Below are 26843 nucleotides of genomic sequence, written 5' to 3' on the forward strand. Positions count from 1 at the left end.
CTGCGTGAGTCAGGGTAGCTAGCCTACTTTATTACACATCCAAAACAGAGATAACGTAACTATCAGGCACTGTGTAGGTGGCGTCACGCAGACATCTTCACTTTGAAGTATGCCATCGATGCACAGTCATCTACTCTGCCCTTAGGTTGTTAATAAGATCAACATCGTACAGGTAAGAAGAGAACGATTATAGGCTAACATTACCTACATTTACAAGCGTTTTATAAATGGTGATGGGTTCGTGGGTTATTTTATATAATTATTTGTTTATTTATTGGCGGTGGATGTCCGTGTAGAGGCAGTGTGGAGGGATTATTTCAACAGCGCATTCCATTGAAGAAATTAGATAAAATCTAGCCTAATTTTGTCATAAAATGTTTTTATACCTAGGCTACAGAAACTACGGTCTGGTGGAAGCTTAGGGCGGAGCTTAGCTCCTACTTTTTTTGTTTTGATGCGTTTTTGTCTTGAAGCCTATTGCTTGTAACTGTTAAGTCTGTCGAGTACTAAGCCGATTCTATTTCAAGGGTAGCGAGTCGAAACGGGACATGGAGACCATGATTAAACGACCCGACTAAAATGTTGCACTTCGGACATATTGAGCGCAGTAAGAAATCACGCCAGGAATTCATCTGGGAGCAGTAGGCTATAAACATATAATTGGAGGATTAACCCCGCTAAAATAATTGGACAACTTTTAACGGATGTAGGCTACTGTCATTGTGTTTTTGTTTTTTATTCTAGTGTGTTAGGCTACTGGAGGACAGAACCAATTCGTTTAGCCCTTGATTATAGTCAGGTAAGGGACTTTTTTAACTTCAAAGATGGAAACAGACTCAAGTGATATTAGGTTATGCAACGAAAGTCCATATGCAAATATTTGCCATTGTTTTCATTATTGTTTTTCATGGTGTCCCCAAAACGGTTGAGCACAAGTGCATTGTTCTGAAGAGGAGGGGATAAACCGTCCTTCAATGGTTAATTAATTCACAGTGCACAACACTTGATGTTCAACAGGCAGTTTGGAAGGTTCTATAATATCTAGATCTATAATGTGTTTTGAAGACGACTTGATTAGAGACAGCGTTTCATGTTTGACTTGACTCCACAAGATAACGAAAACAGGCTAGGCCTACTCTGTCACACAATTGCTTATCCTTTTCACATATATTTCTGCCTCTTTACATTCATAAGGCAGACTATTGGTGCTATCATTGTCAGTGCACATACACAAACTTGTGTTTATGAATGGCCCTAACAAGAGACAAGGCGCCTATTGTACAAGATCAGCAGCAGATTACTAGAATTCCTTTTCTCTCCACTCGCTCAATGGCTTCTCAGTCTACTCCATCTGGACTGCCTAAAAACCCACACTGGCAACTTTAATATTTGAACGTCTTTGTCATTCTTCAACTGTTGCTGCTGTTTAACCTTCTCACCACAGTATGTTGGAGACCTATAACGAAGATATGCACAGTTTGGCTAAAGACAGTTAGACCATCTCCATATTGAGTTGTATTTCTGTATTGCAGCTAGGTATCCACACAGCATGCTGTAGAATGGTCAGCCAGGGCCAGAGACACTAAAACACCACTTTCAAATCGAAGTCGTGTGACTAGGGAGAATTTACAAAATCTTTGGTCACCCAAGTAACAATGGCTTGGATGACTTTCCTCCTGGATAGCCCTGCACTTTGAAAGAAAGCATAACAGTGTAGGCCTGATGCAGTGGACATAAAGCTTGACAAAATAGTATGTGGCATATAGTAATCGAATGATTAGAGGTCTGTAAAAGTAATGATGTGTGTGTATATAGATAGAGAAAGATGCCTGTAGATGGATCTGGATGGTTGAAAGACTGTCTGTCTTGTCTATCTCCAGGCCATCAGACTGTTAAACAGTCACCACAAGCCGGCCTCCGCCCAGTACCCTGCCCTGAACATAGTCACTGTTACTAATTGACTACCACCCTGTACTCTACCCTGCACCTTAGAGACTGATGCACTATGTACATAGTCATTGAACACGGGTCACTTTAGTAATGTTTACATACTGTTTTACCCACTTCATCTGTATATCCTGTATTCTAGTCAAAGCTAATCCTATATTAGTATATATTAATTATATATTAATCCTATATACTACTGCTGTACACACCTTTTCTATTCATATATTGTCCATAATGTCTATATACACCATCATGTATGTATGTGTGTATTTACATTTTTGGGATTTGTGTCTATTGTTAGGTATTGCTGCACTGTTGGAGCTAGAAACAAGTATTTCGCTGCACCTGCAGTATTGGCAAAATATGTGTACGTGACCAATAACATTTCATTTGATTTGACAGACATAAAGACAGACAGATATTTTTTGTACAGACAGATGCAGACAGACAGATATTGTAGGTAGACAGGCAGACGGATACATAGAGATAGATAGATGGAGATGGGTAGATAATTATTTAAATACCCCCCCCCCCATACACACACACCATCCCCCCGCGTGTGGCCAACATGTGGGAAGGTAATCCGCTGCTATTAGGGTAATCTTCTCAGCATGGCGATCAATCGGGAGTATGCTCAGCAACTATCAGGCAGGCAGAGTATTGCCGTCCCCAACAAAATTAGGGGCAAGGAAAAATGATTTAATCATACAGATTAAGTGGGAGAGACATGGCGGCGGGGCGGGGGTTTGGGTGGAGACATGGCGGAGGGAGGTTGTGTGTTGAGATTGTTCAGTGATAGGGTTTATCTTCTAAATGACTTAAATGTAAATGTAAAATCTTGAAAGAGTTGTTTTGAAATCATGTGGATAGGTAGGATCTTGAAATCATTGCAGTCGTGTACTATTACCATGATGGGGGTATTCATGACGCTTAGTGCTGCGGTCAATGTAAGGTACAGGACAACCTGCTTAAAAAAAGATAACCTCATATAATCAATAGCCTAATAGTAATGGTTAACCCCCATCTAAGTCATTGTTATTATGCTGAATAGAAGTAGGATCCAATCTACAGCATTGTAGAAATTTACTGCACTTTACTGTAAGGGCAGTTTTCTGAATAACAGGCACAGGGTACAGTAGTGGCATCATTAGTAGTATGCAAATTCTCTGCTGTGCCACTGTGGACCACTAACTGAAAAACACCATTCATAGTCAAGAATGACAGTGTAGCATAACATCGTTGACATGTTTCAAACTCAAACTGTGAGTGTGCTTTTGCTTAAAGTTCTTTGTGCAATAATGTGTGTAAAGGCTGTTGAGAAAATAAGAGGGGTTTTGGTATGTGTAAGTAGAAGTGTGTTTATTTAAATTTTTTACATGCTAATGACAGTGGGCAGTCAACATATACTGTAGGTGGGTGTGTGTGTGTGTGTGGAGAGAGCTCACTTGCGGCAGCTGTGTTTAGAACACACATGCTGGTGTCTGGTGAAGACCTTGGCTCTGGTCAGTTGGCAATGCCACAACTGAGAGCAATGTGGGCAGGGGACTTTGTTCTGGCATGGTGTGTTTTTTATTTGTTTGTGTGTGCTTGTGCATCCGTTAGTGTGTATGTGCATCAGAGAGATTTTGCTGAAGGTGCATCTTCTCTTTGGATGTTGGTACACAGAAGGATCGACTATCTAACCATAGAGGCTGTTCATGTGACTGTCTTGGCAGCATTCAGGATGCTTACTGTTCCTGTTTTTGGCTTTCTAATTTTGGGATAATTTGAGCATTACCATGCTTCAAATGAAGTCCTGGTACAAAGCTTTCAATCAGGTTAAACAAATAACCAGATGGGTTTGAACAAAATGTATATACAGTACACAATGGCACTTAAGGGCCAATATTAGGCATCTTTAATTTTTTTTAAATCACTAAGGTCTCCCACTTTATACAGATGGGGAACATGTTGCCTGATTAGTGAATGGATATAGGTGCCAACATTTGTTCTTCTACTTGTTATTCTGCGAATTAGGCCTAGTCAGTTAAGATAACTATATTGGGAGGTGTCATGTAGTTTTAAGCAATTTATTATTCACATGGTTTCATGCAAGTGGTTGCATTGTTACTTTTTAAATCTGCAAATTGCCTTGTGCTACTGCTAATACCAGGGGTGGGAAAACTACAGCCTATGGTTTTTTTTGTGGTAAATTATTATTTTGGGTAAAAAAAACACTCCAGGCCACACTTGAACGTCTACAACTAGATAGAAAGCATGTAGAAATTATAATGGAACAATATAGTTCCAAAATAACTGCCCCTTTTCTGCCCCTCATTGATTTTGACAAAAAAATCGGTCCCCCAAAAAATCTGTGCAGCCCTCTGTTTAAATTTCAAAATCCCGATGTGGCCCTCGAGCCAAAAGTTTGCCCACCCCTGACCTATACGGTACATTGTAGAGACTTTTGGGGCTCTATCCAATGTGTATTGCTGAAGCGTTACAGATTGCGCGATAGAAATGAAAGGTCATTTCTGATTGAGCCTCCGCTAACGCTGGAACGTTGCCTTTACATTTCAATCACACTGTAATGCTGCGCTTCTGCAATACACATTGAAAAAAGCCCTTTGTCACGAAGGCCGTTATTGTAGCTACACTTCATACGATGGAGTTAATATCCATATCTCTGACTTAATATAGCATTTAATGTATTATTCATCCATTGCAAATGTGATTACAAACCATTCAGTTGAGTTGGTTATGTTGTTTGGGTTGAAAACTGACATTGCGTTTACACAAACAAACTCCATCACCCCATTGATTCACAGTCTGCTATAAAAGTAGACTTGAATAAAACCGATGTCCTCTGGAGTTACTGAGCAACCCTTTTTTTTTTTGTCCCATTTGAAATCAAGCTTATGTCACCTTTTCATATCTGAGTTCCTGCCTATTCTGTGTCAGTGCTTCATTCTTTTCTGTGTCTGATCATGCTTCCTTATGGTTGACGTTCAAATAGCTGCATTACAGTTATGCGGACTTTCCAGCCATTCAATGATGACATTAATTGATCGATATAATACCAAGGGAAGTCAATAAAGGAGTAAGATCGTGAGTTTACTCATTAAGGCCTGGAGTTGTGCAGCTCCGATCTATAGTGTTTCCCATTTGAGTGGTAATGTTCTCTTGGTCTGTCTGACTGTGGGTAGATACAAACTAACCAAGAATGATCAGCTGGGAAAACTCATACTCCCATGGTTCTCCTCTCTCCTCCCACTATTGCTGTAGTATTGACCCCTTTGATTAATTGTCTTACGACAGGTGGCGTTACTTCTACGCGACGCTCGTCCCTCAACCGACCTGTCTTGTAGGACATGGAACTCATACTAACATTTTTGTATTCCCGAGCATCTGCCATTCAAAAATTATATATTTTTTCCTAATTTGAGATATCACTGCACTCTCGCATGACTCTCCATGAAATAACCAGAATAACTAGCTATATTATTGCAAACGTTGTGACAGTGATTTAATAGTTTACAATTAAATAAAAACAAAGCAGAGCTATCTCCTGCAAAAGTTATGTACAAGGACGTCAGTGGCCAGTGCAGTGACTTACTTGATCAGCGGCTTAGCTATCTATTGTAGCTAGCTTACTGACATATTTACCTAGCTAGCTAGCTCTACATAAAAACCTTGCTTAACGTTTTTAAATTACCATGAAGTTGTAGACATGCAGGCCCAAAATTAAGAGGGACAGTTATCAGAAATCAGTCCGTTTCTCAGCAATCGCTAACGTTACGTTGAGTCAGCTGAGCACAGCAGCTTCATGAAAACTCATAGTGTAAGCATTAGTACCACTACAGTATATTGCTAGCTAGCTTTTTTTGAAAGATTCAATATTGTGTATGGAGCACTAAATAGGTAACTAGTTGGTTAGCAACATTGTTTCAGTGACTGGCTCAGCTAGCAAGCTAATGTTGGACACATTTATGATAGCTTTCATGCCCATAGTCAAAATTCTGAAATACTTCCCATTTGAAGTACAATAATCCTTAGCTACATGTAAAACTGGGCGACTTTCTCCCCCAAAAACATCAACATTATTTACATATTCATTGTTTTAGCTTACATTAACTGTTTTGAGGGAGAAATGGAGATCAGCAGACAATGTTACCTACTGTAAGTAACATTTTCAGATCTTATATAGCACATTGTAGCCAAACTACTTTTGATCTATCCCATTACTCTTTGTGAGATACGAGACATATCACTGCAGGCGGAATCGTTGAGTTATCTGACGTAAGACAATGCCCTTAGATTCTTATTTTCAGAATCACCATCCATTACAGCCAAAATATAACATTTTCAATGAGAAGACTTGAAACCAACTGAAGCCAAATTCTCTGAGGTAGGGGAGGGAAACATATTGAAGGGGGGGGACCCTGCCTTGTCTGTATTTCAATATACAGATGTAAAATTGTAATTTGATCATCCTGTTGCAGGAGAACTTTCCTGCATGTCAGCACATGTAAAACTTGTAGTGTATTTGAGGTTTACAAAGGCTTTTGAAGTTTGTAACTTCCACTTTGAAATTTCAGACATGAATGTCCATGAATTCTAATCCACATAATTCGAATGTCTTATTGCTGCAGAATTATTTTCCTGCTGTAGTAAACTGGCTCAAATTAAGATCTCACATCTGTAGGGAAAACACTGGTAATTTGTCCAGATGGGAGATGAGGAGGCGAGGCAGTCCCAGATCCCTTCTGTTCAGTCCTCTGAGACAGGGAGAAGAAGACAAGATTGGATGGGTGTCCGGTTACCTATACTATAGTCTTCCAATGAGGCGGTGTTGGAAAAGATGCTGCGCCACCTCAGGAAACCTGATCCCGATGCAGCCAGCTGTAATTAAATGCACACAGGAAATGAGGACCTATTGGATACCACTTCATTAGAATGGTCCCCCACAAATGATGTGTAAATGCTCAAACTGTCAACAAACTACATTTTAAGCTCCAATATGAAACTTTTTTGGGAGACCCAACCAAATTCACATAGACAGATCTATAACGCACATTTCTTTCTCATTGAAAGCAGGTCTAAGAAGCTGTAGATCTATTCTATGTGCACTATTCTTATGCTTCGTGTTCTTAAATTTTGCATCTTTTACTTTCGGTTTTATACACTAGCTGAAAATACAGTATTTTTGGTTATTGCACATGTATTTCACAGTGGTTTAGACGGTACAATGATTCTCTACATTGCTTGTTTTGTCACATTAACTGAAATTAGGCTAACTATAATAATTTTAGCAACCAGGAAATGGTGGAGGGTGTTCTGCATATTGCACCTTTAAAAATGCAAGGAGGATCAAGGCACTCTCTGATTAAAATGCGTTTATTTGTATGGCATGTTGAAGGGAACAAGGATTAAAGACTGACACGTTTCGGCAGCATGGCCTTCATCAGGGCAGCATGGCCTTCATCACAGATGTACTTTGCACTCAATGGCCAAAGAGCACCTTCTATTTACAAAAATAACTATTATTGTGTACCCTAGCAGTGATCCCATTCCTTCTTTTTTCTACAAACTATCGGTTTTATTTAGTGACTGCAAATGATTTAATAAGGCTGTTTTTAACACGTAATTAGGCCTAACTATTGACCAAGTACTGTTTGTTGTGAAAGGTGGTGATATATTATATTTTGGAATGGAGGTTTTGTCTGTAAAAATGTTTCAGATACGGCATTTTATCATATTTGAAAAACTCCTGTCCTACATATCGACAATAGGATTGAATGATTTAGTTTATATCAAGTAGAATTCACATTTGTTGACAACTCAATCCAATGCTAAACAAAATTGGTTGTTAATCTGTTGTCTTTGTGGGTAGTTACTTCCTGGATAAAGCTACATAAGAGTGATAGCTCAGATGTAGCCTACACAGCCTTAGGCTATATGTTTTACCGGCTTTAGACTGCATGCCTTTCATTTCATAATTATGTAAGCTTTCTTTACTCTTACCATGGCAGAGATGCATCTGAAAACGTTGTGCTTATTGCCAGGCTATACGATACTAGGATTATCACTATGTTTAGCACCATTTCAGCGTCAATTTCCACCAATTTCACCTACAATTTGATCAATCAGGAAATTGGCACTTATACTCTTATAAGTATACAATTAGCAAATTTACTCTCATTGTAATATCTGTATAGTATTCTACAAAACATTAACCTGCCAGGCTGCCACTAATTAAATGTGAAAGATGTGCTGTCTGCGAAATTTGATGAACTTGGATGAGATGGATCATATGTGTTGGCCATATCACTTTAGATATTCTCATGTTGGTATTCGACCCTTGTAGCATTTCAAATGATTATATTCACTATGTTTGACAGAGAAACAGACAGAGGGTTGGATGGAGAGAGAGGGAGTCTGAGCTGACCTTACCATGATAATCTAATCCCTGTCGAGAGTGCTTTTTTTAGAGAGCAAGTTAATGCCACCAGATTATACTCCAGTGTCTCCCACACCGACCAATCGAGGCTGTAGAGATGGAGAGGTCTGTGCTGCACTGTCAGGCCCACCAGGAAAATACAGGAAACACCGCCTCATATACACAACATTCTGGAATTGCTCAAAATCGGGCTTTAAACTCATCTAGGGGAGCTATACGTGTGTGTGCTTGTGTGTCTTTGTGCATTTGTGTGCATTTTCTTCATTCCCTCAATCTCCATGCCCAAGATCCCTCCCTGGTTTACCTCCAGCACATTTCAGTGGTGTAGCAGGCCTGGGATGTTAAAAGGCAGCTCATTGAGCAGCTCATCACATGCTATCAAGAGTAATCCCTGTGTATTTGTTGTGTAACCGGGTGGCGAGTTGAACACACACACACACACACACACACACACACACACACACACACACACACACACACACACACACACACACACACACACACACACACACACACACACACACACACACACACACACACACACGCGCAGCAGCAGCATAACCACACCAGCTGCTGGTTGCTTTAAGGGCCAGACATGCTGTGTGTTTGTACTAGTGCACATTTTGCACCTCTTATGCCATAATGTTAAAACAAAGAAGGAACATGAGACTTCATCATGTATCTTACTCTTATTTTAACAATTACTTGAACCGTTTTGCTTTTCTGAGGGATATAGACTAGATCTTTTTGGAAAGCGGTGTTTAACTTTAGAATTAGGTTATAGTTGCAATGGCGACAAGACATTCTTCCTCATTTCTGTTTAGCTTATAGAGATACTGTTTATAGATGTCAATCACTCACATTGTGTGGACCACATCTATTAACAGTGTTTCTTACCCAGACATGCAGTTTCTTGTTTTCACACAATATTTGACACGTCTACTCAGTGGGCTGTGTTTCTGACACGTCTATGACACAGTGTTTCTGACACGTCTATGACACAGCGTTTCTGACACGTCTATGACACAGCGTTTCTGACACGTCTATGACACAGCGTTTCTGACACGTCTATAACACAGTGGGCCTCCAGGACGTGGATTAGGCAGACAGTGTAGAGAGTGTTAGTCAGTGTGGCGGACGCTGGAGCTGCCGCGCGGCCCTGTAAACAATGCCTCGTTTAAAGGGCCTCTACACTGTGACCTCACCACGACAGACGGCTGTCATCCTCGTCGCCTCTCACACCTCTGTCTGTCTCTTTTTAGCTGGACATTGGAGCGGACCCTCTGTGGCCAAAATAGGGACACTTTGGGACCGAAGAGCATCCCTTTGTGATCAAAGTGGAGGCGTCCCCCTGCCTATCCCAGTTGCTCAATTTATTATTGTTCTCGTTGTGTTTTATGTTGTCTCTTGTTTTGTATGCTGTCTTATGTCTTTTTAAAAAAATCTTCCACCTCCAAAATAATCAAGGTGAATCACTGGGATATTTTCACCTAATCCCTAATTGACCCATAGTCTTTATGCATCTGAATTAATTGGATAGTTGTAAGCAATATCATAATAGCTGCACCTTGCCCTTTGATAAATTCAATCATTACAGATCTAGGAGGGAGTAGGGGCTAGAGGTTGATTTGGGATTGGGCAAGACACAAATTTGGATCACTGACAGAAGCACACTGTATAGCATAACATTAGCATAAGGACTGTCATGCTAGCACTAGTGGCTATGTTGGCACAGCTTGCAGTTGGTTGAGAGAGCATATGTGGGTGACTTAATCATCACACACAGACAACACACTCACATACTCAGACACAGGTTCACTGGAGCGTGCACGCATAGCCGCACACATGCATTTATTCACATACTGTCTCTCTCTTTCTCTCACGCACCACACACTCTCTCACACAAACACAGGCTCTTAGCTCAGCACCAGAGACCTGGCCATGGGGAGTTTATGCTGAGCTGGTTTGGACGTCAGGCTGAATAAATGTGAGAACAGCTGACTGGACATGGCTATTCATCTGCCAAAGAAAAGAGAGAGGGCCTGTACAGAAAAAGTCAGCTCATAGCAACATGTTTGGCTATCTGCGCCTGTGTGTATCATCCATCGACGTGTCCATCACACTTCCACTATTTTGAAGTCAATGTTACATCTCTGTTTTCATTGACTGTGTTATCTAGCCAAGCTAAAAGCCTATATCAGGGCTCTCCAACCCTGTTCCTGGAGAGCTATCCTCCTGTTGGTTTTCGCTACAACCCCAGTTGTAACTAACCTGATTCAGTTTATCAATCAGCTAATTATTAGAATCAGTTGCGCTAGATTAGGGTTGGAGTGAAAACCGACAGGATGGTAGCTCTCTGGGAACAGGGTTGGAAACCCCTGGCCTATATTATGTATTGCCTTCCTTTATGTAGATCATCTGAGAAAACACTGCCCCTCTCATCTTCAATAGAGCTTACCCTCTTTGTAAGGTTCATCATAGAGCTAATACATCTTTAAAGGCACACTCTTAAATTTGTTTTGAATTGGAAATATTGCAGATTGTAACTTTTTATTTCAAATCGCCTCTTTTTGCTCTTTTGTTTCTATTGCTATGTTGTCTAATGCACAAATCAATGATCATTCAAGATCATGGTCTTCTCTATTAGGCCCATTTCTGTTTAGTTTGGACTTTTGAAGAACACAGAGATTCATACGAACAGAGACATAATAAAGGAACAGCCAGAGGTTAGAGAGGTCGGAACACACAACACACTGTCAGACGCCTTCTCCCTCCACTAAATGACACAGCATGTGTTTAAACCCTCTCATAGAAAGACTCTTTTTGGTTTGTTTTTGTGTGTGTTTTCAATTCAGGAAAGTTTGTTGTCCACGGACAACAGAATTATGTTGAGACTCAGATTTTTAACTTTAAAATGTATGTCAAACAAAAACCAATGATTGCAAATTTCAACAAAACGTACAGCTCTATGCACAAGGGCTACTTGGAAGAATTTCCAGAACATTTTACGAAAACACATTTACTTGAACAGTACAGATGCAAAAGTTTGGTAACAGAATGCCGGCACAAACAGTCATTCTGTTACCAAACTTTGCATCTGCACTGTTCTTCAAGTAAATGTGTTTTTTCAAAATGTTCCGTGGAAATTGTTAAGTCTGACCATGGAATTGCTCATGTCTGTCAAACATTTTGTGAGAGTTAATAAAAAGACGGTGTTGCTGCCTATTAGGATAGTTAAGGTTGCTATATGGCATTTTAAGACCCCAAACCTAACAATGACCTAGTTGGTGCCTAGTTGGAAACACTTCATACCCTCCAAAAAACTTTACCGGGGTGACTCATTTAGTCTGCTTGTAAGACACAGGCCTGATGGCCCTCCACTACCATCTGTTGCCTCCTTTCGCTCTGACATCATCCCACCATCCCCCATTGTGTTAACCCATCATCACCAGGCCCGGCCGTCACCTTAAAACCCCTTAATTTCCACTAACCACCCCCTTCCCTGTCTCCCCCCCATACAGAGCCACTGTGCCACTCGGTCTGTACGCTAATCCCTCAGCGTCTGCCCTCTTAACACCTGCCACCACACTCGTCTAACTCAACTCCCATTCTGGAGCCCATGCCAGTTTCTTGGCTGTTTTGCTGGAAGAGCACACACAGAGAAAAGCCCATAGCAGAACGCACACACAGACATGCTGAGACGCGCGCACACACACACGGCTCAGAGTGGCCTGAGACGGGACAGATAGGTCTCTTTTGTCATCGCCCCCCCCCCCCCCCCCGCCCCGCCACTGCTCTCTCACCCCTAGACATCTTTTGCAGGCCCCATTGCCCAACAATGGCCACTGTAGGACCCCCTGGTAATGGTTGGAGGGCGAGACGTGACGAAATGTGACAGTTCTGGTGCAGCTGACACAATGGTGTTTCTTTCCCGCGGCTGCCTGTACTGCGTTGGCTATAAGAGAGCCCGGGCACTTTGCGCACTGTTCTAGTTTTTGAGAAGGAAGGCACCATCTTCGGCAGTGGTCTGGGAAACCACCCCCCTGCCGCCAATTACTTGGCCATAAAGGATGTGTGTATATCATCCACAAAAATTTAAAACACAACTTGGAACAGATGCCCCTTCACAAAGATAAATCTTTATCTTAGACGTAAATAATACTTTTTAATTTTTTTATTCTGAAGTTGTTTGATATAGGAACAGCTCGCATTTTATTTTACTTTAGGGTATCTATAGTGCTGGAGGAGTATGAAAATATGTATCGTATTTTTCTCTTAACTATACTGATGCCACCTGCCCCATTTTTATAATTATTTTATCTGTGCGTTTCTCAGTGTCTCTTGTATGAGTGAGGTTAACTACTGTTTGTTTATGACATTACATTTCCCTTCATATTCATAACCACTCGATGTGACCTTGGCGTTCACTGTTAGTATTGTGAGTGTGTGTGTCTGTCTGCACGTGTGTGACTGTCTCAGCCTGTTTGTTTGTCTGTGAGATAAATAAATGTAGTTTGTTGATAATGGTGTATTGATGGGGTTTGGAGTGGACTGGCCCTGAGGCCTCATCCTGACTGGTCAGGACTGAATGCACCTCTTCATGCTTCAGTCCACACATGCAATTAAGGCATGGGGAACAGAGGACACTCACACGCACACACATACACACTTTCAGTATAAGCTTCCTTTAAGGACAACCATCAATCATCCTGTTGTGGACAATAGCCATTCAAAAGTAAGTGTGATGCAAATTCTCTCCCTCTCCTCTCTTTCTAACACACGCAATTACATTTATAAAACTTAAATACGCACAGACGTAACACTCTCTTACGTTGTGACAGTGAAACATACCCTTTCAAAAACCGACTATGTGGAAATCATGATTGTTAGTAATAGTAGTCCCATGTAAACTCTTTACACTTGGGCCCAGTGCGAGAAGCTCTTTCAAATGAATGCAAACTTAAGGTGTGGTTGAGATCATTTGAAATATACCAGGGAATGGGATGTGTATTTTCGATTTATTAGCAACCATCATTGTATAGAGGCTTGTCCTTCAGACAAAGTTGTTGATGCTCTTTTTATGGTCATAGCGTTGTTTTGCTGTTGATGACTGCAGCATGATAGCATTTCCCCTCTGTTTGACCTCCTGGTGACTGTCAAATCAAATTTTATTTGTCACATGTGCCGAATACAACCTTACAGTGAAATGCTTACTTACAAGCCCTTAACCAACAATGCGATTTTTAAGAAAAATATGTGTTAAGTAAATAATAGATATGTAAAAATAAAAATGAAATTAAAGTAACAAATAATTAAAGAGCAGCAGGTACCGGTACATAGTCAATGTGTGGGGCCACAGGTTAGTCGGGGTAATTGAGGTAATATGTACATGTAGGTAGAGTTAAAGTGACTATGCATAGATAATTAACAGGGAGTAGTAGTAGCAGCAGCTTAAAAGGGGGGGGGGGGGGGCAATGCAAATAGTCTGGATAGCCATTTGATTAGCTGTTCAGAAGTCTTATGGCTTGGGGGTAGAAGCTGTTTAGAAGCCTTTTGGACTTAGATGCTCTGCTACCACTTGGTAGCAGAGAGAAGAGTCCATGACTGACAATTTTTAGGGCCTTCTTTTGACACCTCCTGGTATAGAGGTCCTGGATGGCAGGAAGCTTGGCCCAAGTGATGTACTGGGCCATACGCACTATGTAGTGCCTTGCAGTCGGAGGCCGAGCAGTTGCCATACCAGGCAGTGATGCAACCAGTCAGAACGCTCTCGATGCAGCTGTAGAAGCTCTGTCCGAGAACTGTGTTCTCTCTGTCCCTGTCTGTGCCTGTCTGCCTCTGTCTGTCTCTGGGTTGAATATATAGCCTACCAGATGTCAGTTATTGTATTAGTTGCGTGGTTATAATAAAACCTATTATTAGATTTATAATATGGCCTAATAGTTTTTTCTTGTTTTTTTAGGTGTTTTTAATGAGAATCTCTCCAGTCTTAATGATTGCTAAAGAAAATCCCTCCAACAACATAAGTAAAGCAACATCTACAGACCTATGCTCATCACAATCACTATGAGAACCTTATGACTTTGGAGCGCACGGGTCAGTTTTCTTCATCAGGGATCAACAGACACTTGAGCTGCCACAGCCCATGGAGGTGGTGTCGAAGCAGGAGCGGGCGGACCAAAGCAAGGCCGACGCTTTCAAGAGTGACCAGGAGGGGGACAATGCGACGGCCTCTGGCCACACCTGCGGTCTCTGCGGACGGAGCTTCCCTCTCCTTAGTTCACTGTCCCAGCACATGCGCAGGCACACTGGAGAGAAGCCGTACAAGTGTCCGTACTGCGAACACAGGGCGGCCCAGAAGGGCAGCCTGAAAGTCCACATCCGCAGCCACAAGCTGGGCCTGTTCAGCCGAAGCCTGGTCAAGAAAGAAGAAGAGGGCAAGAAAAGAGAGGGGGAAGTGGAGGAGGAGGATGTGGAGCAAGGACAAACACAGAGAGAACCCCAGCAACTGGTTAGTCCCGACAACAACCTTGCCAAAGGCACCTCGGCCAAGAAGCACAAAGTCAATGGCAAGACAAAAAAGAAAAGCTCCAAGAAGAAAAATGACGACGCAGTCATCCAGGATGGCGGCAAGGAGGACAAGTCACAAACCACGGCTGAGGGCAACTCATTTCCGGGAGGGACCAACTGGGTGGACGAACGGGACGAGGAGGCCAGTGCTGGCTCCTTCCCCTGCCGGTCTTGCAGCCAAGTCTTCCCCCAGGCCCTGCTCCTCAAGGCCCACATGAAGAAGCATCGCGGCTCCCTAGACCATGGCTGCCGCATCTGCGGCCGGCGCTTCCGCCAGGCCTGGTTCCTCCAGAGCCACATGCGGATTCATCGGGCCAAAAGCCAGCTGCGGGGTGGGGGTGGAGACAGCGGCGAGTCCCCAACCACCCTCAATGGGGTCCCTCGGGAGCCGGCGTCCCTGGTGAACGATGACTGTCTCTACGAGCTGTGTGCCGGCTGCGGCAACTTCTTTTACGACCGCAAGACCCTCCGGCTGCACGAGAGGGTCCACAAGCAGAGCCATACCCCCAACAAGCCGCTGCAGCAAGACCCCGACAACGGCTCGTCATCACCCGCCGCCAAGAGTCGCTTCCTGGAATGCCTTAACCTCAGGGCAGCTGGGGCTGGAGAGGCAGCTATGGAGGGGAGTCTTGGAAGACGGATCCCCGAGCTGGACCCGGTATGCAGTTACCAGGCCTGGCAGTTGGTCACCCGGGGGCATGTGGTTGAGGTGACAGATAAAAGTCTAGGCTGGGAGGAGAGGCTGGCGGATGCCGACGTGGCGTTTGACCAGGAGAAGGGCGAGTTTGTGCCGCTGAAACAGGAGAAGCGGAAGAGGCAGCTGGACTCCTCCCAAAGCAAGAAGAAGAAAGGATCCCAGGATGTTGTCGTTAATGGTGGCTGCGGTGGGATCTCCCACCAGCAGGGTGACAGTAGAAATAGCCGCACCTTGTTGAATGGGCTCAGCCCAGAGACATTTGGAATATTGCAGAAAAAGGTGAAATATGGTCATCAATCCAGCAAGCAAGCCACCAAATCAAACTCTTCCAGTCAGCCCAGCACACCAAGACAAGAAAATTCTCTGTCTGCCTCTTCCATAAAGAGGAATAATATCAGGGACCCAACCTATGAAGGTAAGACAAAACCACACTATCACTTAGATTAGCAGCAATAATTCGATTTTTGTGAAATTACATGACAAAAGGCATCTTGGTTGTATTCACACTTAAAATCCTGATTCTGAAAAAAGTATTCCTCAAAAGGAGCATTTTTCTTGCCAGCAGTCTAAGGCACTGCATCACTCAGTGCTAGAGGCGTCACTACAGACAAGGGGTTTGTTCACAGGTTGTGTCGCAGCCAGCCGTGACCGGGAGACCCATCAGGTGGTGCTCAATTGGCCCAGCATTGTCTGGGTTAGGGGAGGGTTTGGCTGGCCGGGATGTCCTTGTCCCATCGTGCTCTCGCGACTCCTTGTGGCGGGCATGGCGCATGCACGCTGACTTCGGTCGCCAGCTGTAAGGTGTTTCCTCCAACACATTGGTGCATCTGGCTTCCGGGTCAAGAAGCAGTGCGGCTTGGCGGGGTCATGTTTCAGAGGACGCATGACTCTTGACCTTCGCCTCTCCCGAGTCTGTACGGGAGTTGCGGCGATGGGACAATACTGTAACTACCAATTGGATATCACAAAAAAGTGAAAAAAACAGGACAATATCTATTACTCTCACAGCAATAATAATGAAATAATCCCCCCCAAAATGTAGACATTACAATATTTCACTGGTCATCCCCAAAGCCAACACATTTGGCCGCCTTTCCTTCCAGTACTCTGCTGCCAATGACTGGAACGAATTGCAAAAATCACTGAAGCTGGAGACTTATATCTCCCTCTCTAACTTTAAGCATCAGCTGTCAGAGCAGCTTACCGATCACTGTACCTGTACACAGCCAATCTGTAAATAGCACACCCAACTACCTCATCACCATATTGTTATTTATTTTTGCTCTTTTGCACCCCAGTATCTCTACTTGCACATCATCATCTGCACATCTATCACTCCAGTGTTAATGCTAAATTATAATTATTTCGCCTCTATGGCCTATTTATTGCCTTACCACCCTAATCTTATTACATTTGCACACACTGTACATAGACCTTTTCTCTTGTGTTATTGACTGTACGTTTGTTTATCCCATGTGTAACAGTTTTTTTTATCCCATGTGTAATGTGATTTTGTCGCACTGCTATGCTTTATCTTGGCCAGGTCGCAGTTGTAAATGAGAACTTGTTCTCAACTGGCCTACCTGGTTAAATAAAGGTGAAAAAAATCTAATAAACATGCTTACATGGTAAATATGCCCATACCGAGCAACTCACAAGTTTGTAAGTCTTGTAGTGTTTGAAATTACACTCATGTCATTGACAAGCAAAATGTGATGGATATATTTATTATTATGTAGAACTTTTCTGACATTTTGAAGTAGTATGGAAGTGGATGTCTTAGTTCTGTTTTCCAGTTAAAAGCTGGTGTTCAGTTGTCATGGAGCAGTACTCATACAGGTCAAATGGGTGTTCAACAGTTACCTTTAGGGTGCCACTGCAAATGATATGGCTTTATGGCGCCATCGTGTGGCATGGATTGCCCATTCCACCCTTCAGCCTACATAAAGGAATATGAAAGGCCCTTACATCTGGTACTGTGAGGCATAAACCTTTCTGTACCGTTCATATAGCTTGACATTTGTTTGAATGTTTTCTGGAATATACTTAAGGGTTCATGAAGGCTTCATTCAACGGTAAAAGTTAAATTGGACGTGAACGCGGTTGAATTTAGCATGTATTGAAAATAGTTGAGTTGTTAGGGTGAATGACTAAAAAAGGACTGATGAAAAGTAGCATTACAATGTCCTCCTCTCTCATCCACATGTTTCTGAAAGCATGTTACCGCTTATTAAATCTTCACACCTTGCTGAAGCTCATTTTCTTAAAATGTCTGTTTTTCAATGTGAGCTTAGTCTACCTGTACTCTGCTATCCACAGATACCAAGCCATACTTCTGCGAGCACTGTGACTTCCACACCAGCGACCCCTCTTGCCTCACGTTCCACATGCACAAGCTGCACAAGCACATCAGGGATGCACGTCATCACATACTGGAAGCTGTAATGGAAGAACCGAGCCACGGCACTCCCAAAGTCTCAGGTTACATGGAATATCTCCGGCTGAAGAGCACACTGCTCAGCCAGCCCTACGGGAATCCTCCTGGCCAGGAGAGGGCGGCATCGAGCAGACAGTCTGAAAAGTCGAGGAGCCTAAAGGTCAAAGGGCAATCATCTCAGGATGCTATCATCAATGCCAGCCTCCTCAACCTGTCTGCCCCGCCCGAGGGCCAGCAGGAGGATAGTGGTGCGAACCCTGTGGCAACGCTGTCCGAGGGTAAGCTAGTCAGACACCAATGTCCGTTCTGCACCCACACCACTCATTATCTGGAGGTGCTGTGGATCCACCAGCGTGTGGCCCACAGGGTGGATAGTGGCAGCTCCCTGGCTCCCAAGTGGGCCCCCTACGTCACCTGTTTCAAGGGCTCCAAGGCTGCTGGACGACGCACAGGGCCCCCACCTTTCCTGGAAGGAAAAGACTGCCCAGTGCTCCCAGTGCCCCGGTCCCAGCGCACCAAAGCCCCAGGTTCCACTGCCATGCAACCTTCAGGTGGAGGCACCAAGAGGCCAAAGACCCACACAAGCACTACAACTACTACTGCCCAGTCCAACACCAGCCAGGCCATGGTGTCAGGGTCGCGTACCAGGTCACCCCCTGGTGGTGGGAAGTCGCTCCTACCTCAAAAGAAGAAGTCGTCAAGCCTCCCAAACCATACGGGGGTGGTGGCAAATAAGAGCGCCCGATCTAAAACAGAAGCCCACCCTAAAGTTCCTGCCGCCACCGCCACCGCCGCCTCAACCAGCATCCGAGGCTTCTCCCAGCAGTCGACAAGCAGATCCAAATCTGGAAGCCATCATCGGGAGGCTGCTGAGGGAAGCCTGCTTCCGCAAGAGGGCCTCGGCTTTATTCTCGCCAGGAACCATGGCAGGGCCGACCACACATCCCATCTTACCCCAGACAGAACTTACCTACACCCCCAGCCCCGTCCACACCCACACAGCCATCCACAGGATCCCCCTGCAGCCCTGAAAGGTCAAGACCTTTGGTCAGTCACAAACATGTTTGGGGCGCAGGGCAGCAGTGGGTACCTGGCACCCAACACCGTCTTCGGCCACGGGAAGAGGGAGTCAACTGCTGGGGACAGCAGAGACACCCCGATGGACATGGACATCCTGGGTCTGTTGAAGAATTACAACCCCCACGACCTGGCAGCTCTCTACCAGCACTGGGGCTTTGTAGATCCCAGGCTTGACCAACAAGGTAAGGGGGATTGAGTTGGGTAATGTAGTCCTTTTTTCCCCCTTTTTTTCCCTTTATTTAACTAGGCAAGTCAGTTAAGAACAAATTCTTATTTACAATGACAGCACAGTGGGTTAACTGCCTTGTTCAGTGGCAGAACGACAGATTTTTACCTTGTCAGCTTAGGGATTTGATCTAGAAACCTTTCCGTTACTGGCCATACGCTCTAACCACTAGGCTACCTGCGGCCCCAATGCCATTAATGACAATGGCATTGATTTTCTATTTTTTAAATTGTTCACCACAGCCCTACATAATTCAGCATGTAGAGGAAGAGAAAGATACATTCACAAGACTGACCATGTACTCTACACTGTACACTAAGGTCACTTTGAGAGTAGCAGATCTAACCTGCAGCTTGTCGTCGTAGATACCATCATCATCCTCTTCAGCCCTTTGAGTCACATGTAATAACGTGACCTTTTGTAGTATGAGTTTTTCATTTTATTTGTCCTCCGCCTTTTCTGTTTTTCTACGAGTGTTTTGGCATGAATGCTAATAGCTTGGGGGAAACATGTTTACCAAGGCCGACAGAAGGACAGTGCATGTTTCTGCCGGTGATAGTACCAGTCAAGGAATAGGTCTCTCTTTCTGCTGTCGACGTGTGTGTGTGTGTGTGTGTGTGTGTGTGTGTGTCACACACAGTGGACAGGGAGGATGGCTCATAATAATGGCTGGAATGGAGTGAATGGAATGGTATCAAACACATGAATGTGTTTAAAAACATTACATTCACTCCATTCCAGCCATTATTATGAGCCGTCTTCCCCTCAGCAACCTCCGCTGGTGTACCAGTATGTGCATGCATGGATCACAGTGACACAGATGGGCAGTGGGCACCCAGTACTGTGTGACAAGGATAAGGGTGTGTGTGTCTGAGAGAGAGAAAGGGAGAATGAAAGAGATGGCATCGAGACTACACACACACACACACACACACACACACAGTAAATTCCACTCCCAGAACATCAGAGACCTGACACAATTGGGGTGACAGCAGGAGAAAGAGCAGTGAGCAAGTACAGGGAAAGAGAGGGAGAAACAACAAGGAGCGAAAGATTGACCTAGTGAGAGGGATATGCAGACATAGAGAGAGGAAAAGAGCGAGAGGAGTACATCTGACATGTGACACGGCCAAAGGCACATCAGAGGCCGGGCAGTTTAATTTGCAGTAATATATGCGTTACTTCCCAGGCAGCCAGGGGCTGTGTCAGGGCTGTCAGATGTGGTACGAAAGTTGTCATCCACTGCCCTGAATGAAGCCCACCCCTCTCCCATCTTAATGGCACATCGGAAGTACTAATGAGCCCAATACTCTGTGGCTTAGGTGTTCTAGCGGTTAGCGTCACTGCCTGTGTCTGCATGGGTTCAAATCTATCCCACAGCCCTTTGACACTCTCCTATTCTTTACACGCTATCACTCTGACTATATTCTGTTCAATAAAAAATCTGAAAGAAAAACCCAATGAGCTAACTAGCTAGCTACTGTTTCTGCATAATTCGTGCCTGCTGCACAGCGCCGGTGAGTAAAAAGATTGGATAAGTTAAAATTGCGTGAGATCAACAATTTATCAATGGAACAGGTTAGCTACCTATCCAACACTGCAATTAGAGCTAGCTGGCTAGCTAACGTTAGCAAACTTTAGCAGGTCAGCTGCAATGGTAGATAGCTAGCTAGCATATACTCCATGAACAAAGCAATCTAGCTAGAAAAATAGAGGAAAGAGAGTGGTGTTAATGATTTTTTTTTTAACTGTTACAAAACGGAGTATGTTCATTAGATAATCCAGCTGGTCCGGTGGTGGTCGGCATTGTTTCCTATGCATTCTTGTGTTCAGACTTCTGATGGTAACAACTCAGAATTGGATTGGTGCAAGCAGAGGCTGAATGGATTGGTGCAAGCACAGATTTGCACGCACACAAACACATACCCACACACATGAAAAAAACATAAGTGTGTGTTGTGCCTGTGAATGCCAGTCTGCCCGTGTGTGTGCTTTTGTCCTTGGATGGCAGTCCCTCAACTTTGAACAAACACATTTGCTTGTGACACTGACCTGTGAAAATGTTTATACATAATTAATCAGATGTCTGTTATGGGGATGTACAGTAATTGGTGTGTGTGCATGCTAATGAGATGCCTGAGCACCAGCACAGTGACCATTGGTCCTCTGTAGCTCAGTTGGTAGAGCATGGTGATTGCAAAGCCAGGATAGTGGGTTTGATTCCCTGGATTCCCTGGATATGTAAAATGTATGCACTTATAACTGACTAAGTTGCTTTTGATAAAAGTGTCTGCTAAATGGCATATTATTTATATATATATATATATATATATATAGTTATATAGTTATATATATATATATATAGTTATAGTTATAAGTGCATACATTTTACATATGTGTGCTCCAGTTAATCAAACCCATTATCCTGGCTTTGCAAGCACCATGCTCTACCAACTGAGCTACAGAAGAAAATAAAAGAAAATATATATATATACACACGCACACAGTACCAGTCAAAAGTTTGGAAAAACCTACTCATTCAAGGTTTTTTTTAAACTATTTTCTACATTGTAGAATAATAGTGAAGACATCAAAACTATGAAATAACACATATGGAATCATGTAGTAACAAAAAGTGTTTAACAAATTTTAGATTCTTAAAAGTATCCAACAGTCTTGAAGGAGTTCCCACATATGCTGAGCACTTGTTGGCTGCTTTTCCTTCACTCTGAGGTCCAACTCATCCCAAACAATCTCAATTGGTTTGAGGTTGGGTGATTGTGGAGGCCAGGTCATCTGATGCAGCACTCCATCACTCTCATTCTTGGTCAAGTAGCCCTTGCACAGCCTGGTGTGTTGGGTCATTGTCCTGTTGAAACACAAATTATAGTCCCACTAAGCACAAACCAGATGGGATGGCATATCGCTGCAGAATAATATGGTAGCCATGCTGGTTAAGTGTGCCTTGAATTCTACATAAATCACTGATAGTGTCACAAACCAAGCACCCCCACAAAATCACACCTCCTCCTCCATGCTTCACGGTGGGAACCACACATGTGGAGATCATCCGTTCACCTACTCTGCGTCTCAAAAGGACACGGAGGTTACAACCAAAAATCTAAAAGTTGGACTCATCAGACCAAAGGACAGTTTTCCACAGGTCTAATGTCCATTGCTCGATGTTTCTTGGCCAAAGCAAGTCTCTTCTTCTTATTGGTGTGCTTCGGTAGTGGTTTCTTTGCAGCAATACGACCATGAATGCCTGATTCATGCAGTCTCCTCTGAACAGTTGATGTTGAGATGTGTCTGTTACTTGAACTCTATGAAGCATTTATTTGGGCTGCAATCGGAGGTGAAGTTAACTGTAATGAACTTATCCTCTGCAGCAGAGGTAACTGGGTCTTCCTTAAATGTGGCGGTCCTCATGAGAGCCAGTTTTATCATACCGCTTGATGCACTTGAAGAAACTTTCAAAGGTCTTGAAATGTTCTGCATTGACTGACCTTCATGTCTTAAAGTAATGATGGACTGTTGTTTCTCTTTGCTTATTTGAGCTGTTCTTGACATAATTTGAACTTGGTCTTTTACCAAATAGGGCTATCTTCTGTATATCACCCCTACCTTGTCACAACACAACTGATTGGCTCAAACGTATTAATTAACTTTTAACAGGGCACAGCTGTTAATTTAAATCCATTCCAGGTGACTACCTAATGAAGCTGGTTGAGAGAATGCCAAGAGTGTGCAAAGCTGTTGTCAAGGTAGAGGGTGGCTACTTTGAAGAATCTTGTGTTATTTCATAGTTTAGAAAATAGTCCAAGTAAAGAAAAACTCTGGAATGAGTAGGTGTGTCCAAACTTTTGACTGGTTGTGTGTGTGTGTGTGTGATAGATATATCTATATATAAAAAGTTTGGGGTCACTTAGACATTTCCTAGCTTTTTTAAAGAAAAGCAAAATATTTAACATCAAATTTATCTGAAATACAGTGTAGACATTGTTAATGTTGTAAATGACTATTGTAGCTGGAAACGGCTGATTTCTTCATGGAATATCTACATAGGCGTACAGAGGCCCATTATCAGCAACCATCACTCCTGTGTTCCAATGGCACGTTGTGTTAACTAATCCAAGTTTATCATTTTAAAAGGCTAAGTGATCATTAGAAAACCCTTTTGCAATTGTTAGCACAGCTGAAAATTGTTGAGCTGATTTAAAGAAGCATTAAAAACGGCCTTTAGACTAGTTGAGTATCTGGAGCATCAGCATTTGTGGGTTCAATTACAGGTTCAAAATGGCCAGATACAAAGCACTTTCTTCTGAAACTCATGTCTTTTCTTGTTCTGAGAAATGAAGGCTATTCCATGCGAGAAATTGCCAAGAAACTGAAGTTCTGGTACAAAGCGGTGAACTACACCAGTCTCAACGTCAACAGTGAAGAGGCGACAACGGGATGCTGGCCTTCTATGCGTTGGCCCAGTTATCGAAAGGTTGCTAGATCGAATCCCTGAACTGACAAAGTAAAAATCTGTCGTTCTGCCCCTAAACAAGGCAGTTAACCCACTGTTCCTAGGCTGTCATTGTAAATAAGAATTTGTTCTTAACTGACTTGCCTAGTTAAATAAAGGTTAAATAAATAAAATAAAAAAACAGACACTGGACAGAGGAACTCGTTGAGACTGGTGTTTTGCGGGTACTATTTAATGAAGCTGTCAGTTGAGGACTTGAGGCATCTGTTTCTCAAACTAGACACTGTAATGTACTTGTTCTCTTGCTCAGTTGTGCACCGGGGCCTCCCACTCCTCTTTCTATTCTGGTTAGGGCCAGTTTGCGCTGTTCTGTGAAGGGAGTAGTACACAGCGTTGTACCAGAACTTCAGTTTCTTGGCAATTTCTCGCATGGAATAGCCTTCATTTCTCAGAACAAGAATAGACTGACGAGTTTCAGAAGAAAGGTCTTTGTTTCTGTCCATTTTGAGCCTGTAATCGAACCCACAAGTGCTGATGCTCCAGATACTCAACTAGTCTAAAGAAGGATGGTTTTATTGCTTCTTTAATCAGCACAGAAGTTTTCAGCAGTGAAAGGGTTTTCTAATGATCAATTAGCCTTTTTAAAATGATAAACTTGGATATGCTAACACAACGTGCCATTTCAACATAGGAGGGATGGTTGCTGATAATGGGCCTCCGTACGCCTATGTAGATATTCCATACAAAAAATCTGAAATACACTGTATTTCTGATCAATTTGATGTTATTCTAATTGACTGAAAATGAGCTTTTCTTTCAAAAACAAGGCCATTTCTAAGTGACCCCAAACTTTTGAACAGTTGTGTGTGTCTCTGTGTGTGTATTTTATATATATATATATATATATATATATATATATATATATATATATATATATATATCCCACAAATCAATTGAAGACCAAAAACTAGAACAAGCAGAAAAGCCATCGCTTTTTCCCGCTTGTCACGCCAAGGCAATATTACCGTGAAATCTAAACGGAATATTGCCCTAAAAATACAACAGATACCTTAACTTACTGTGATATTATTAGGTCCAGTTTTTTTCTTGTAACTCTTCGTTGTGAAGGTCTTGGGATTCTAAAGTGTTGCTCTGTCTCTTGTTTCTACAGCAATGCTGCAGTACAATGGACATTTTGGAAATGAAGTCCATTCCTCCACGGAGGCCTCCAAACAAGTATGCTACTTTCCATGTTTGGGTTTTGTTTCGCTCGAAATAGAATCCGTCGCCTTACTGTGTGCCCTTCAATGTATATCTCCCTCTGCATTCCCCCTATCCTGTCAATAACAAAATACTAAAGGTATTTAGACCTTTAAAATAATCCCTCGTCACTCCTTTCTGCTCCCAGCTCTGAGAATCCAAAAGAGAAATCAGTGTTTGAAACACTAAAGGCAGTGATACTTGAGCGTCTGTGTCAGACTGCTGTCTCCCTCTTTCTCTGTTTGGTACGAGGAGCTGACAGGGAAACAAAAACTAAAAAAGCCTTGACATCCCCCTTGGGGTAAACAGTCGTGCGTCTCCATATGGCATGTCAACATCCTGCCAATCATGACCACACGCAGGCCCTCCTGGACTCTCTCTACCTACCTGTCTGTTGTTCACCTCTTATTTTCTTCCACTTCTGTTGCCTTTGTAATGTGTGAGACGTGAGGACACACTGACACACACTGAAAGATTAACTCAAACTGACATTAACACAAACTTAAGACAAACTGACATTTTTGCACAATCAGAAACACACTTTCAGACACAGAAGTATACTTGCACACACACAAATACACTCATAGAAAGACAACTGACACTCAGCAACACAAACGTGTCTTGGTAGGATCTGTGATCTGACTCCATTTTGCCCCTTGTCTCTGTCCTCTACAGGTGAGTGGCCGCTCCTCTGCTTCCACAACCTCTCTTAGGAAGGGGACATGAAAACTCTGCATGCCACATGCCCTGAAAACTCGACTTCCCAAAATGCACTGTTGCAAGATGAGAAGCCTGCAGTCCCTCACAGGAACCAAGCCATGACTACAGGAGAACAGTGGCTCTTCACTTGAGGGGCCCAATTGTCTCAAGGGACACTCTTTGTCTACAACTAACTAACCCTCCCGGACTGATAAAGCTACCATTACATGTGGACGTGACAGAGTGGAAATTCTTCCCCAACTGGGGTGTGAACTCACAACCCTGTACACTGTAACTCAACATACTCAAGAAGCACCGTCAATACCTCGGACACAGAAAGGACAAGGCATTTCTGCATCCAGTGGCAGAACTTCTCAGGAATGCAGTAGCGATGCACTTAACCATCTGCTACATCACACACTGGGCGTAGATGTTTATGTGGTGACAGTATACTGACCTGGAGATGGTGTAGTTGTTTAGCTCATGGTGATTGAGTTCAGGCTGGGTTAGTGATAACTGATTCTAAATCAGTTGTTAAAGGGCAGAAAACCAGGATCCCCCAGGGTGTTTTATGTAACCTTTAATGCAAACCCTTTAAATCCATGTCAGAGCAAAAATACAAGCAAAGACTGAAACTTTCATATTATATCCCTCCAGAGAATTGATAGAACATTTTGAAGTAATCGGATTGGTATGTGTGTTTACTGTGAATGTGTGTTAGTGTTTTAGTCATCTGTTTATTTTAGCTTTTGACACTTTTTTTTGTGTTATTTGGAAACTGTTTGGATTGGTCAGGTCAGTCAGCTCACACAAGCAAAGTTACCATCCACCTTGAAAGCTGGAATCTTTAATAGTAAAACGGCCATGTACATTTGTGATATTACAACAAACTAATTACTGCAAACAACAAACACATTTTTTCTCTCGGACATCATCGCGATGGAACAGCAGCATATATTCATTATTCATTCTTGTTTTACCTTGATGCATGACGCTCCCCACTTCTGCTTCGTCCAA

At 43.0% G+C, this 26843-nt stretch overlaps 1 protein-coding gene across 2 annotated transcripts; it reads left to right on the forward strand.

Moving 5' to 3' along the window:
* Positions 1-26843, forward strand: LOC139554811 (zinc finger protein 516-like). Of its 2 annotated transcripts, none has more exons than XM_071367963.1 (5): positions 1-172; positions 14349-16068; positions 17973-19352; positions 25039-25103; positions 25803-26843. In XM_071367963.1, exons 2-5 carry the CDS (start codon positions 14532-14534, stop codon positions 25851-25853), a joined length of 3033 nt encoding a protein of 1010 aa, XP_071224064.1. In that variant the 5' UTR covers positions 1-172; positions 14349-14531; the 3' UTR covers positions 25854-26843. The 2 variants fall into 2 exon arrangements, with proteins under 2 accessions (XP_071224064.1, XP_071224065.1); XM_071367964.1 differs by lacking the exon at positions 1-172 and adding an exon at positions 434-799.

The sequence above is a fragment of the Salvelinus alpinus genome, chromosome 26, assembly GCF_045679555.1.
Source record: "Salvelinus alpinus chromosome 26, SLU_Salpinus.1, whole genome shotgun sequence".
NCBI classification, from domain to species: Eukaryota; Metazoa; Chordata; class Actinopteri; order Salmoniformes; family Salmonidae; genus Salvelinus; species Salvelinus alpinus.

What these genes read in the sequence shown, in the direction of transcription:
- LOC139554811 (XM_071367963.1), top strand. Translation starts at nt 14,532, where the DNA reads ATGGAGGTGGTGTCGAAGCAGGAGCGGGCGGACCAAAGCAAGGCCGAC. An exon ending in TCCCAGGCTTGACCAACAAG is followed by an intron (nt 19,353 to 25,038) that starts GTAAGGGGGATT and finishes TTGTTTCTACAG; the next exon opens with CAATGCTGCAGTACAATGGA. An exon ending in CCACGGAGGCCTCCAAACAA is followed by an intron (nt 25,104 to 25,802) that starts GTATGCTACTTT and finishes TGTCCTCTACAG; the next exon opens with GTGAGTGGCCGCTCCTCTGC.